Source organism: Mandrillus leucophaeus, unplaced genomic scaffold (genome assembly GCF_000951045.1).
Source record: "Mandrillus leucophaeus isolate KB7577 unplaced genomic scaffold, Mleu.le_1.0 Scaffold549, whole genome shotgun sequence".
Taxonomy (NCBI): domain Eukaryota; kingdom Metazoa; phylum Chordata; class Mammalia; order Primates; family Cercopithecidae; genus Mandrillus; species Mandrillus leucophaeus.
The window spans coordinates 690,389-702,079 of NW_012105908.1; the positions used below are offsets into that span (position 1 = coordinate 690,389).

The window sequence follows — 11,691 nt, forward strand, 5'->3', positions numbered from 1 at the left end:
ATGAGGATTAAATAAAATAACCTATGTATAATGTCTAGCAAAGTGTCAGGCATATAGTTGGCATTGCAAATGTTAGTCTCCTTGTATTGTCATTAGTGAATAATTTTAGTATATCCTCATCTGATAAAATTAGGCGTACTTGGCTTTTAGATCAAAACACAGTTGTCAAAAAAAGACAAGTCATTTTGTCATATCTATTCCTTTTCATTGGTCTCAGAATTTACTAAGTGATATCTACAAGAGTTTGCCCTTGAACTTCTTAAAATCTTTAAAAGGTGTTGTGTCTTTGCTATTAATTGCATATCAGCAGTAAGCATCATGATCACAAACACTTTTAGCTTCGTGAACAGGCTCAGGTGATGCCACCTTTATTTCCAGTTGATGACCCTCATTCGTGTTCCCATAACCATTAACAGTTTTTTCACAAATACATATTTAGGTATTCAAAAAAAAAAAAAGTGTTGAGGAGACCAAAATTGTCACAGAGGTAGAAAGTTATTTCAGAAATTGTAGTAATGATTTGTTGTCCCAGCTCTATCATCCACAGCTAAGGGATTTGGAATTTCTGATGTTTCATGTTGATTTTTCTCTTTGCAGTTAGTGTATATTTACCTTTTTTTTTAAGGTGCACCTACTGAAGTGTATATTGTTAGCACTGTTAGTTAATGTTGTGTTAACACTAAGAGAAATGTTCTTGAGTATCTTTAATATAATCATTGTAAATAGACTTTTTGTTTGTTTTTCTGTTCATTCAATCTGCTACCCAGGAACTTCAGGTAAGATGATGCTGTTTTTAATTCAAATATGCTAGTAGATGTTTTGCATCTTTGCAGATTTATAACAACATAATTGCTTTTTTCCTCCCTTCCAGAATATATATGCTTATTTGCGTGCATATTTCCATTTAGGTGTGTGATATAAGAGGTATTTTTCTTGGCTGCTCTAGTATGGAAATGTTTTCTAAAATGTAAATACATTTTTAAAACCTTTATATGCCTAGTTCTGAAAGTTGCATGATTATATCTCAGAGAAGTGGAGTTTTCAAATCTGATCTATGGCAATCCTATTATTTCTCATTAAGTGATTGCACAACTGGATGGGTTTTATTGTTAAATTCTTGTATTAAAACTGAAATCGGCGGGTGTGAAGGCTCCCACCTGTAATCACGGCATTTTGGGAGGCCGAGGTGCCAGATCACTTGAGGTCAGGAGTTCAACACCAGCCTAGCCAACATGGCAAAACCCTGTCTCTACTAAAAATACAAAATTTAGCCACACCTGGAAGTGCACACCTATAATCCCAGCTACTCAGGAGGCTGAGGCAGGAGAATCCCTTGAACCCAAGAGGCAGAGGTTGCAATGAGCCAAGATCACACCACTGCATTCCAGCCTGGACAACAGAGCAAGACTCTGTCTCAGAAAAAAAAGTGAAATTAACAGTTTGCATCTAACCATATACCATATATACTTTCAATTGAATCTTTTTTCCCCCAGGAATTAAAGGCTATCTCTATCTCTGTGTAGTGACTAGATAACTTTTCATCCGAACCAGGACCCTTTTGAGAGTAAAAGGGGCTACTAATAATATTTATGCCCAAACAATAGGCATTAAAACCGGGATCATCCTGGACAAAGTGGCCTATGATCGGTCTCTATCTATGTATATCAGACTTACTCTAAGTAGAACATTTGGGGGAGTATATTTTGACCACAGTGTACCCAAATTTCTTCAACAATAATTCTTGTTTGACAGAGTTCCAATATGAAAAAATATGCGTCAAAAAATAGTACTTCTAACATTTCTAGAATGTTTAATCATTAATACTTTCCCATCTCAGTATAAATTCTGAGTGGTTTTTAAGTTTGATAACTGACATATACAGAGCGTTCATCTGGACTAGCCATCCTCTGCATTTTCTCACATGTAGGAAACTGTTTTGACTTTTCACTTTGTATGTAACATAAAATATAAATCTGACGTTTGGGGGAGAGGAGGGATGGAGGGTGGGTCTCCCACTAGGGCCATGCTGAGAAAGCCTGGTTGAGTTTTAATCACCATGGACTTTAACCAGGGCCAGACTGCAACACTGTTCCATCTCAACCTCTCAGCCACCACCAGGGGAACCATTTCAACACCCTTACCTCTAATGGAGATGCTACATCCTCCAGCAAGACAGCCAAACCTTATTCCTGCAAGAACAGCTTTCCCTGCCTTCCTATTTTCACACCTGATTGGTTCAGGTCTTCACCAGAGCTGCCACCAAACCAGCACTAGCAGTGACCTGTGCCTGGTGTAGCGTTCTCCCACCTGGATGTCTGTATTCCTCTGCAAGCTCGTGGTTCTGTCTCAGGTGCAGTGTGGGAGACCTCCAGAATCGCAGCCTAAGATAGTTCATCCAACCCTTCCAGTCATTTGGCACAAGAGTCAGTTTTGTGAATTTGTGTTTGTATATTTTTCCCTATAATTTTCACATTCTTCTCTTTTTACTCTGTATAGTTAGTATTCTGATTTTTCTGTATTTTTTTCCTCTCTTTACACATTGGGTTTTCCTTTTTCTTCCCAGAACTTTTGCCTCTTTCATATATATATATATTTTTTTTTTTTCTCACTGCAATGGCTATTTTTAAAATCCCAGTATAACAGTTAGCCATTTTCCATCAGAAAAAAAGAAAAAATTATGTGGTGGTAATTTAGCACAGCAGATACTGGATGTTAGAAACAATATTCTGAGTCTGCATTCTCTTTTATAATCAAACAGCCCTAAGAGCAATCATAAATATCATATGTGAGGATGAATAATGATAATTTCTATATCTTATCCAGATTGTGCTTAGGATTTGTACCTCTTGCCTTCTACCATGAATAGCCCAAGCAGACTTTGGAAAAGCTACACCTCTGTTATATGACAGATCTGTGAGAATGGCAAGCTTGTTTCACTAGGAGACAGACACGACCCTTAAAACAGAGGGAAATCAATAAATCATAATGCTCATAAGTTTAACAGTAACTCACATCTCTCATAGTATGTTGTTCACTGAGCTCTCATCAGAAAAAGTTGTTTTATTTTATTTCAATGAACTATTAGGCAGTGTTTCAAATTACCAGTAAATGAAAAGGTTCTGTGCTAGATTTTGCCAGATCATTTGTTTAGGTTAAAATTTGCTCAGTCAGCTGAGTAATATTTTTCTTCCTTTATTTCTGTCTTAACAGAGAGAAAAATAAAACCCAAATCCATTTCTAGAAAAAAGAAAAGTTATGTTATCAAATACACTTGTTTAATAACTGATGGTTTGTAGAGAAAGTCTGAATGCAACTAAAAGCTTTCTTTAACACTTACATGGCCACTTAAGCTAGTTCTCAGTAATTCAAAATATACAAATCAACATTATTATTTGAGGCCAGGTGCAGTGGCTCACGCCTGTAATCTCAGCACATTGGGAGGCCAAGGCGGGTGGATCACTTAAGGTCAGGAGTTCGAGACCAGCCTGGCAACATGGCAAAAACCCAGTCTCTACTAAAAATACAAAAAATTAGCCTCGCGTGGAACCTGGAAGGTGGAGGTTGCAGCGAGCTGAGATCACGCCACTGCACCACTCCAGCCTGGGCGAGAGCAAGACTGTCTCAAAAGAAGAAAAAGAAAAACAGTAATAGGCCGGGCGCGGTGGCTCACGCCTGTAATCCCAGCACTTTGGGAGGCCGGGGTGAGTGGATCACGAGGTCAGGTAATCAAGACCAGTTTGGCCAACACAGTGAAACTGTCTCTACTAAAAATACAGAAAATTATCCGGGTGTGGTGGCACGTGCCTGTAATCCCGGCTACTCAGGAGGCTGAGGCAGGAGAATGATGTGAACCTGGGAGGTGGAGATTACAGTGAGCCGAGATGGTGCTGTTGCTCTCCAGCCCAGGCGACAGTGCGAGACTCCATCTCAAGTAATAATAATAATAATAATAATAATAATAATTGGTACCGAGTCCAGGAAATTAACAATTTTCTACACTGCGACAATTATTTAAAGAATAACCTAAAGCAAAAGTTAAGGTGTTGCCGCTCTGGCCTCTGCATAGTGCATGATCCATCAGACTTTGCCCAGCTGCTCTGATAGTCTTTAACTCTGCATTGTGTCTGTGAAAACCGCTGTGGCAGAAATAGGCTGGAATGTTTACCTAATGCTCTTCCACTAAATACCCAAAGGATTCTGGAATGTGCTACAAGCATAGCTCCTACATTTTTCTCCTTCTGAAAACAGTACTAAACAGGGGCTGACCTCAGGGTGGTGGGAGTGGGTGACACCTCTTTTGAAGTTTTCATACTAATGGTCTCTTTCCTACAGATTTTTGAAAACAGATCATTGGTAGTGTTTACCAAAATCAACTTTTTAAAAAATGTAATTATTACCCACCACGCCAAAGAAAAGTATGTCATCACTTCTACCTATGACTTCACATGAGTTTACATGAAAATAGCGTGCTTTTACTCCTTTTCACATCGGGTAAACAAGAGTTTTGATACCAAAGTCGATGAGGGCCTGAGAGTTAATAATGACCATATTTGTTCCTAAGCTGTGACTAATTGAATGTGTGAACATGTGAGTGCAAGAGGATTTTGGCATAAAAAAAAAACTGGCTGATGGTGTGATTTCAGGGTGAGAGTATGGACAATTTCAACTGGGGAGTGCGCAGACGTTCTCTGGACAGCCTGGACAAGTGTGATATGCAGATTCTGGAGGAGCGCCAACTGTCAGGAAGCACTCCCAGCCTGAATAAAATGAACCATGAGGACTCCGATGAGTCATCTGAGGAGGAGGACCTCACAGCCAGCCAGATCCTGGAGCACTCAGACCTAGTAAGTAGCAGCTCTCCCACTCTAGGAATTGGGAGGCTTATTTTTTGCAACTAATGCAGGAGTCTGGTTTCCAGTTGCAGCCAAGGAAACTTTCCACAGCTGCTGAACTAAAATCGGAGCTGTCAGGTGGTGTCTAATGGGTTCTAACTGGCAAAGTCTTCTCTGTAGGTGGCAGATGGAAACAAAGACTGGGGTCCATGTGATTCACCCTGAAAGCCACCAGATCTGTTAAGGCCTAGATTTTTCACAAATACTTTTATGATTCTGGAATCTTGTTAAAAATTCCCCAGATCTCTAAAGTGTGGAGATATGACAGACGTTTTGATGTGATTATCTGGAAATGCCTGGATTACTAACTGCTATGTTTAAGGTCCAAAAATGGTGAAATGTGGAAGTTTAAAAATTAAGACGTATTAACCAACAACTAGAGAATTGGAGCTTTTAAAGAAAGAGAACTTCACACTATGTTTAATTTCCTTTGTGGTTTAAACAGATCATGACTCTCTCCCCCTCTGAAGAGACAAATCCCATGGAGCTGCTCACCACAGCCTGTGACTCGACCCCTGCAGACCCTCATTCCTTTAACACCAGAATGTCCAGCTTTGATGCTTCCTTGCCTGATATGAATAATCTGCAGATTTCTGAGGGTTCAAAGGTGAAGAGATTTTAACAATGATGATTTATACTTCCCTTAAAACACTTTATTAAAAAAAAGCACTTCAAATTTTCTGAGAATTCTTAAGGGGTCTCAAGTAGAAAGACTATCTTTATCTTTTTCTTTCTCTCTTTTTTAAAATAATAGAAGTTTGTACACCTGAGCCTATGTTTTGAAGTTGTTTTACCCCCACAAACTTGAGCAGCCATCTTCTTCTTGGCTGAAAGACTTGATTTGAGGTCTTTCTAAAATGAGACATTTTGCATGAACACTGCTGGTGGATGGCAAAACCAGTGGTGTATGTCTGAGATCGCTGTGACTGGGAAACTGCTGGTCGTTGTCATGAATTTTATAAAACAATATACTAAGTGAGGTGTGGGTGTATGCACGTATTTGGGGAAATTTTTTCCTATGTAGGAAACAATTATACAATTTGTACATTGATTCAGTGCTTGCCTTTTGGCATACTATCAGAATTTTTAATGTCGATCACAGTCTTATGCCAGATTCGCACAAAGCTCTTCTCTCCAGAGTCTGTGAGGAGAAAAGTAACTAATAGATGTAATTTTCTTAATTTAAAAAAATCTAACAGTGTATATTTCATTTAAAGTTTATTTTATTAAAATGTCCTGAAAACCATCCACTTGCATGCTTTGCCCACATCTATGCCCATCAGTATAGAACTGTGTTTCCTTTTAGTAGAAATACCAAAATAATCAATTGCTGTTAAGATAGAGTCAAGCACTCTCTATCATGAGTTTGGTTACAGTTGTGCAAGTTCAAAAGAAAAAATAAAATTGAAAAAAAATTTATAAAAGTATATTCCTTCCGACACTTCTAATGGAAAAATATAATATTGGCTATTCTATATTCTCTGATAGTATAGTAAAAATAGATCAGAAATCTAGGAAAATCTATGTGCTTTAAACCAAGGGCAATCACCAAATTATAATTACCTAAAAATATTGAAGCTTAAATAGTAATTATTTCTAAAATTGCTTCGTTGCAAAGGTACTACAATCAGGATTCTTGGAATTAGCAGAGTTCTTTTTTAGCCAAAAGAAAAAAAGAAAGCCCAGAAAGAAAAGTTGTCTAAGTTAAAATTCTAAGATTATGAAATTAAATTTCATAGAAAAAACATAACAAAGTATATGTGAAGTTATTAGCATTTGATATTTGTCAATGTCAATATGGTCATTTTCTCCACTTTTCTATTTTGAATGCTAAAAACATATAGATTTCTCATAGAAAGTACTACTTAAGGCCAGGCGCTTTGGCTCACACCTGTAATCTCAGCACTTTGGGAGGCCGAGGTGGGTGGATCACGAGGTCAGGAGTTCAAGACCAGCCTGGCCAAGATGGTAAAACCCTGTCTCTACTAAAAATACAAAAAAATTAACTGGGCTTGGTGGCAGGTGCCTATAATCCCAGCTACTCAGGAGGTTGAGGCAGAGAATTGCTTGAACCCAGGAGGTGGAGGTTGCAGGTAGCTGAGATCACACCACTGCACTCCAGCCTGGGCAACAGAGCGAGACTTGGTCTCAAAAAAAAGAAAAAAATAAAAGTAATACCTAAGTAATAGATCTCATCCTATCAAGGAAAAGTCAAGTCCCATTTCTGAAGAGCTATCCCTGTTTTTCACATAAGTTGCATTTCTGCAATGTTTGATATATCTATGATATTAGAGAAAATAAAAGGTATTTTAATAAGAACTCATCCGTTCTCTAATGGATTAAATGTATGTACACTAATAACCTAGACCAGGAACCAGTGGCCAGCCTCGTTGGCAGCACTGTAGTTTTAAAAAGCAGATATGGATCAACATCTCAAACTCAGTATTTACCAGCAATTCCTCCAAAGACATGAGATATCTTATTTCCCTAACATATTTTTACCATTCCTGATAATTTTCCCTATTAATTCTAGAGTCGAGTATAATATATATTTTTTATATATGTATTTACACACTGAATGAGTGAACAGATGTTAACTCGAGATAAAGCTCTAATTCATATACACTTCTATTTTGCCTTGCTTTTGTTTTGTTTTAAGAAAATGACTCACTGTAACATGTACATCTTTCTTCCTCCCCCTTCTGATCTGTAATCCAGTTGCCTTCCTTCCTCTCCTAAAGAACAATCAGTCCTCCTTTTTCCCCTGGCCCAGGCCCAAACCCAACCTCTTTTTCCGTTTTACTTGCTATGTCTCTTTCCTGCCTCTCACTGATCCTGGTTCTGCCCGCCCTGGAGCCCTTTCATTGTACTGTTCATTCCACATTTTGTAGTCAGGTAAGAGCAGATACTCATATCTGTTATCTTTAGGGGGTATTCTCAAGGGTAAAGCATACATGCAAATGGATCTTAGAGCATCCCCTATATGGAAAGACCGAGCAACCCAGCAAGCTTAGGGAAGGACTCTGGATCACTTGTGCACACCACAGGTATCCTGGGCATCTACTGTGCCAGGCCCTGATGATTCTACATTCCATTGGTAAAGGGGTTCTATATTAGAGAATTAACTCTGGATAGGCTTGCTTTAGAAGGCTGGGTTTGGACAATGAAAGGAGTTCTGAATCCTCACGCAGTGTTTCTTGTCCCAGCTCCAACTCTGATTTTGGACCTGATATTAGACAAGTCCCTTTCCCACATGGAGCATTGTTTCCTCATCTGCAAAATGTGGAGGTTGGACTGGAGGTCTTGATGGTCTTTTCCAAGTTGAGCGTTCATACCCTGTAAGCATGGGCCAAGTATGAAAATCTACTGGGAGCCCCTCTGGGGACTGTTATGAAAGAGATTGAAAAGAAGATAAAGAATGAACAGTACTTCAGAGAATTCCTGAGTCCAGCCTAGAAACAGACTATACTGTAGCTAGAAAACAAATGTCCCCATTTCTATCACCATCAGCATTTCGGTCTCTCTTATTTGTTCCTTAGTTGAACAGGTTGTCCTGTATGTATTCTTACACATTGGGGGATTCTTTTGTCTTTTTATTCTTCCAGGGTGAAGCTGTTCGTGAGGAGGAGGACACCACTGTGCATGAGGATGATCTTTCTAGTTCTATCAATGAACTTCCAGCAGCTTTTGAATGCAGCGACAGCTTTAGCCTGGACATGACTGAGGGGGAAGAAAAAGGCAATCGGGCGCTGGACCAGTTTACCCTGGCGAGGTAATGGAGCCCTTGGCTGATGTGAGTGGTGTGAATGTGCATGGTACATTGTGTGGCATTCACACTCAAGTTAAATGTCACCCTTGCACTGCTGGGACATCCTAATGAAGGAGTTCAAAGTGACATGTATCATGGCGGGCTCTCAGCTGAGTTAGAGTCATCCAGTCCCATTATAGGGCCTTATGTGGAATGAAGAAGGGACACTTACATATGAATTCATAAGGCCAGAAAGCAACATAAAAAGCAAAGGAAGAGCCTGGGAACATGGTCCAGACCTTGGAAGCTTTGAAGATAAGCAAGACTTGGCAAGCCTTGGAAATAAGCTCTTTCCATGTGGAGTTAAAATACTGGAACAAGAGGCTCTTTATACAGTAAATACCTACTCTTTAAGTGGGTGTCTTTTGGCCTGGTGGCTGATATTTCTGAGACTAGTGAGATATAGAAACAGAAAAAAAAATGTGAAGAGAAATAGATAAAAACATCAGAGGTTAGACTAATCCAGCATCTAGAATAAATCACAAATAGTAATGCTACAGATCTACTTCAGGAGAAGAAAGTTGAGATCCTAAAATTACTCTTCTGAAAGTTGAAAATAAGAACTAAGTAAAAGCTTCTGATATGCTAGACAAAGGCCTTCTGTTACAGTAAGCAATGTCTGTCCATCAAAGGAAAAGGTTAAGGTAATACCTAGAGAAGAATTTGACCTTTCATTTTTGATTCATTATCTCTTCTTTCTTCCTGCCTCTCTGTCTCTCTTTCCCTACGTATCTCTGGTTTCCTTGTCTCCCTCCACCTTTGTCTTCCAGGCATTTGTGCATATGCATTTATTAATACTCTCCCTCCAGAAAGGAAAAATTAGAAGATTCAAAATTTATATAATTTTTCATAATGAAAAATGAAGAATGAAACTGCCAAAGCATAGGACTGTGGTTTACTTTGGGGCATGGCCTCTGTGAAAGTGAGAGGCATTGCTGAAGGCTAAAAGAGGTACCAAGTCTATAGAAAGGGAATCAGAAATGGAGGAATCACAGAAATTCTAGAGGTGCAAATTCTATTTCCTCGAATCATGAAAGAATCTCAGTGACCTCTTGCCAGGTGTGGTGGCTCACACCTGTAATCCTACCACTTTGGGAGGCCGAGCTGGGTGGATCACTTGAGGCCAGGAGTTCAAGACCAGCTGGCCAATATGGTGAAACACTGTCTCTACTAAAAATACAAAAATTAGCTGGTCATGGTAGCACACGCCTGTAGTCCCAGCTACTCTGGTGACTGGGGCACGAGAATTGCTCGAACCCGCGAGGCAGAAGTTGCAGTGAGCCGAGATCACGCGACTGCACTCCAGCCTGGGCGACAGAGCGAGACTCAAAACAAACAAACACACCAAAAAGAATCGCAGTGACTGCTGAGTGAAAGCCAAGACCCCAAAGCAACTTCAAAAGGAAGAGGGGGTAGAATAGCTACCTCATTTTGCTGACTCTCAGGGTGAGAATTTATAAAACCCGGTATAGGATGAGAAGGACATCACTTCTTGACATAGTCATTTTCATTTTTTCCAGCTTTGGAGAAGGTGACAGGGGAGTCTCTCCCCCTCCCTCGCCCTTCTTCTCAGCCATCCTTGCCGCCTTTCAGCCCACAGCCTGCGACGATGCCGAGGAGGCCTGGCGCAGCCACATCAACCAGCTTATGTGCGACTCAGACGGCTCCTGTGCTGTGTATACATTTCATGTGTTCTCCTCCTTGTTTAAGGTATGTGTGCTCACTGAAAGTGCAGAGGACTTAGTTTCTAAGGGGAGCCAGGTAGCTTCGAATTTAAGGAGAGGTTGTTCTTTTGTTCTGGGGTTATACTACTATATTTTCTCTTCCAGACACCCCTAAATTTCCTCTGACTTAAAAATTTCTTCTATTTACCCTTAATCTCATCACCCTTCTCAACATGGTATTTGTGATTTAGGCTGCCATGAAGTACCTTTCATTCCTGCCTTTCTTGGTGTTACTGACATCACCAGTCTTCAGCAGCCATAACATCGGGACCATTAAAAGAATCTTCTGCCAGGCCTATCCTCCATCCCACCCCCCTTTACCTCTCTTTCGTTTTTATTACTTTTATCTTTCCTTTCCTTGTCTTTTCTCAGTTTCCGACTCTATGAATTCCTTAGCATGCCAGCCATAGCTGTGAACACTTTCTTACTCCCTTGAGTTGCTTTTGAACAGATGAAAAGTCATTCTTGCTGTTGTAGCAGGTTGCTGTGCACTGCAGATTTCGTCTTATGAAATGGGAAAATGCCACCTACTTGGTAGCCCTTAAGAATCAGGCCAGTCTAACAACTGCCTCTCCTGCGTGAACCACAGCCCCACGGTCCATAGCGTCTTTGTGCAAACTGTAATGAATGTCCCTGCCTCCAGAGGGGTGCAGTACCACACTTGGCCAGCAGAGTGCAGGTGGGATTTCAACCCCACTTCCAATCCCTCAGACACCCTAGCATCTTGCCCACACAGCTCTCTGTGGCAGTCTCATGTGTGGACACCTTAAATCTCACTTGTTACCTCATAACATAATTACAATGACTGCTTCCCATTAACTCCTCTATGCATCTTTCTGTAAACTTTTATCCTCCAAATTTCATCAAATAATTGGCAGGAGCAGGAGACGGCAAAAGAAACATGCCTTGCTGTGAAGAAACACCAGAGCTCTTTGAAGGCCATTGCAGTTAACTAGAACTATGTCTGAGCTTGAAGCAGATACTGACTGTGAAAATGGCACTGCTGGGAATAATGAGGCCTGGAAGCTACGAAGATGAGGTTGTAGGGGAAGATTTGTTGATGTAGAAACACGGTTACCAATATTCTAGTTAAAGAGAAAGCTAGTTTAAATATATGTGTGTGTGTGTGTGTGTGTGTGTGTGTGTGTGTGTAGATAGATAGATAGATAGATAGATAGATAGATAGATTAGTATTTCTTTTTTTTAAATGCCTAGAAAATAATGAAAATGGCTGGGCGCGGTGGCTCAAGCCTGTAATCCCAGCACT

The 11,691-nt window shown here is 40.1% G+C and overlaps 1 protein-coding gene across 2 annotated transcripts in view; it reads left to right on the top strand.

Annotated features, from left to right (window-relative positions):
* The window catches only part of FRY (furry homolog (Drosophila)), a 302,629-nt gene that overhangs the window by 254,870 nt on the left and 36,068 nt on the right, over positions 1-11,691 (top strand). For both annotated transcript variants that reach the window (XM_011997805.1, XM_011997806.1), the window contains 4 exons: positions 4,644-4,844; positions 5,338-5,499; positions 8,498-8,664; positions 10,221-10,410. In XM_011997805.1, the coding sequence (XP_011853195.1) occupies positions 4,644-4,844; positions 5,338-5,499; positions 8,498-8,664; positions 10,221-10,410 (720 nt within the window). The remainder of the gene's footprint in view (positions 1-4,643; positions 4,845-5,337; positions 5,500-8,497; positions 8,665-10,220; positions 10,411-11,691) is intronic.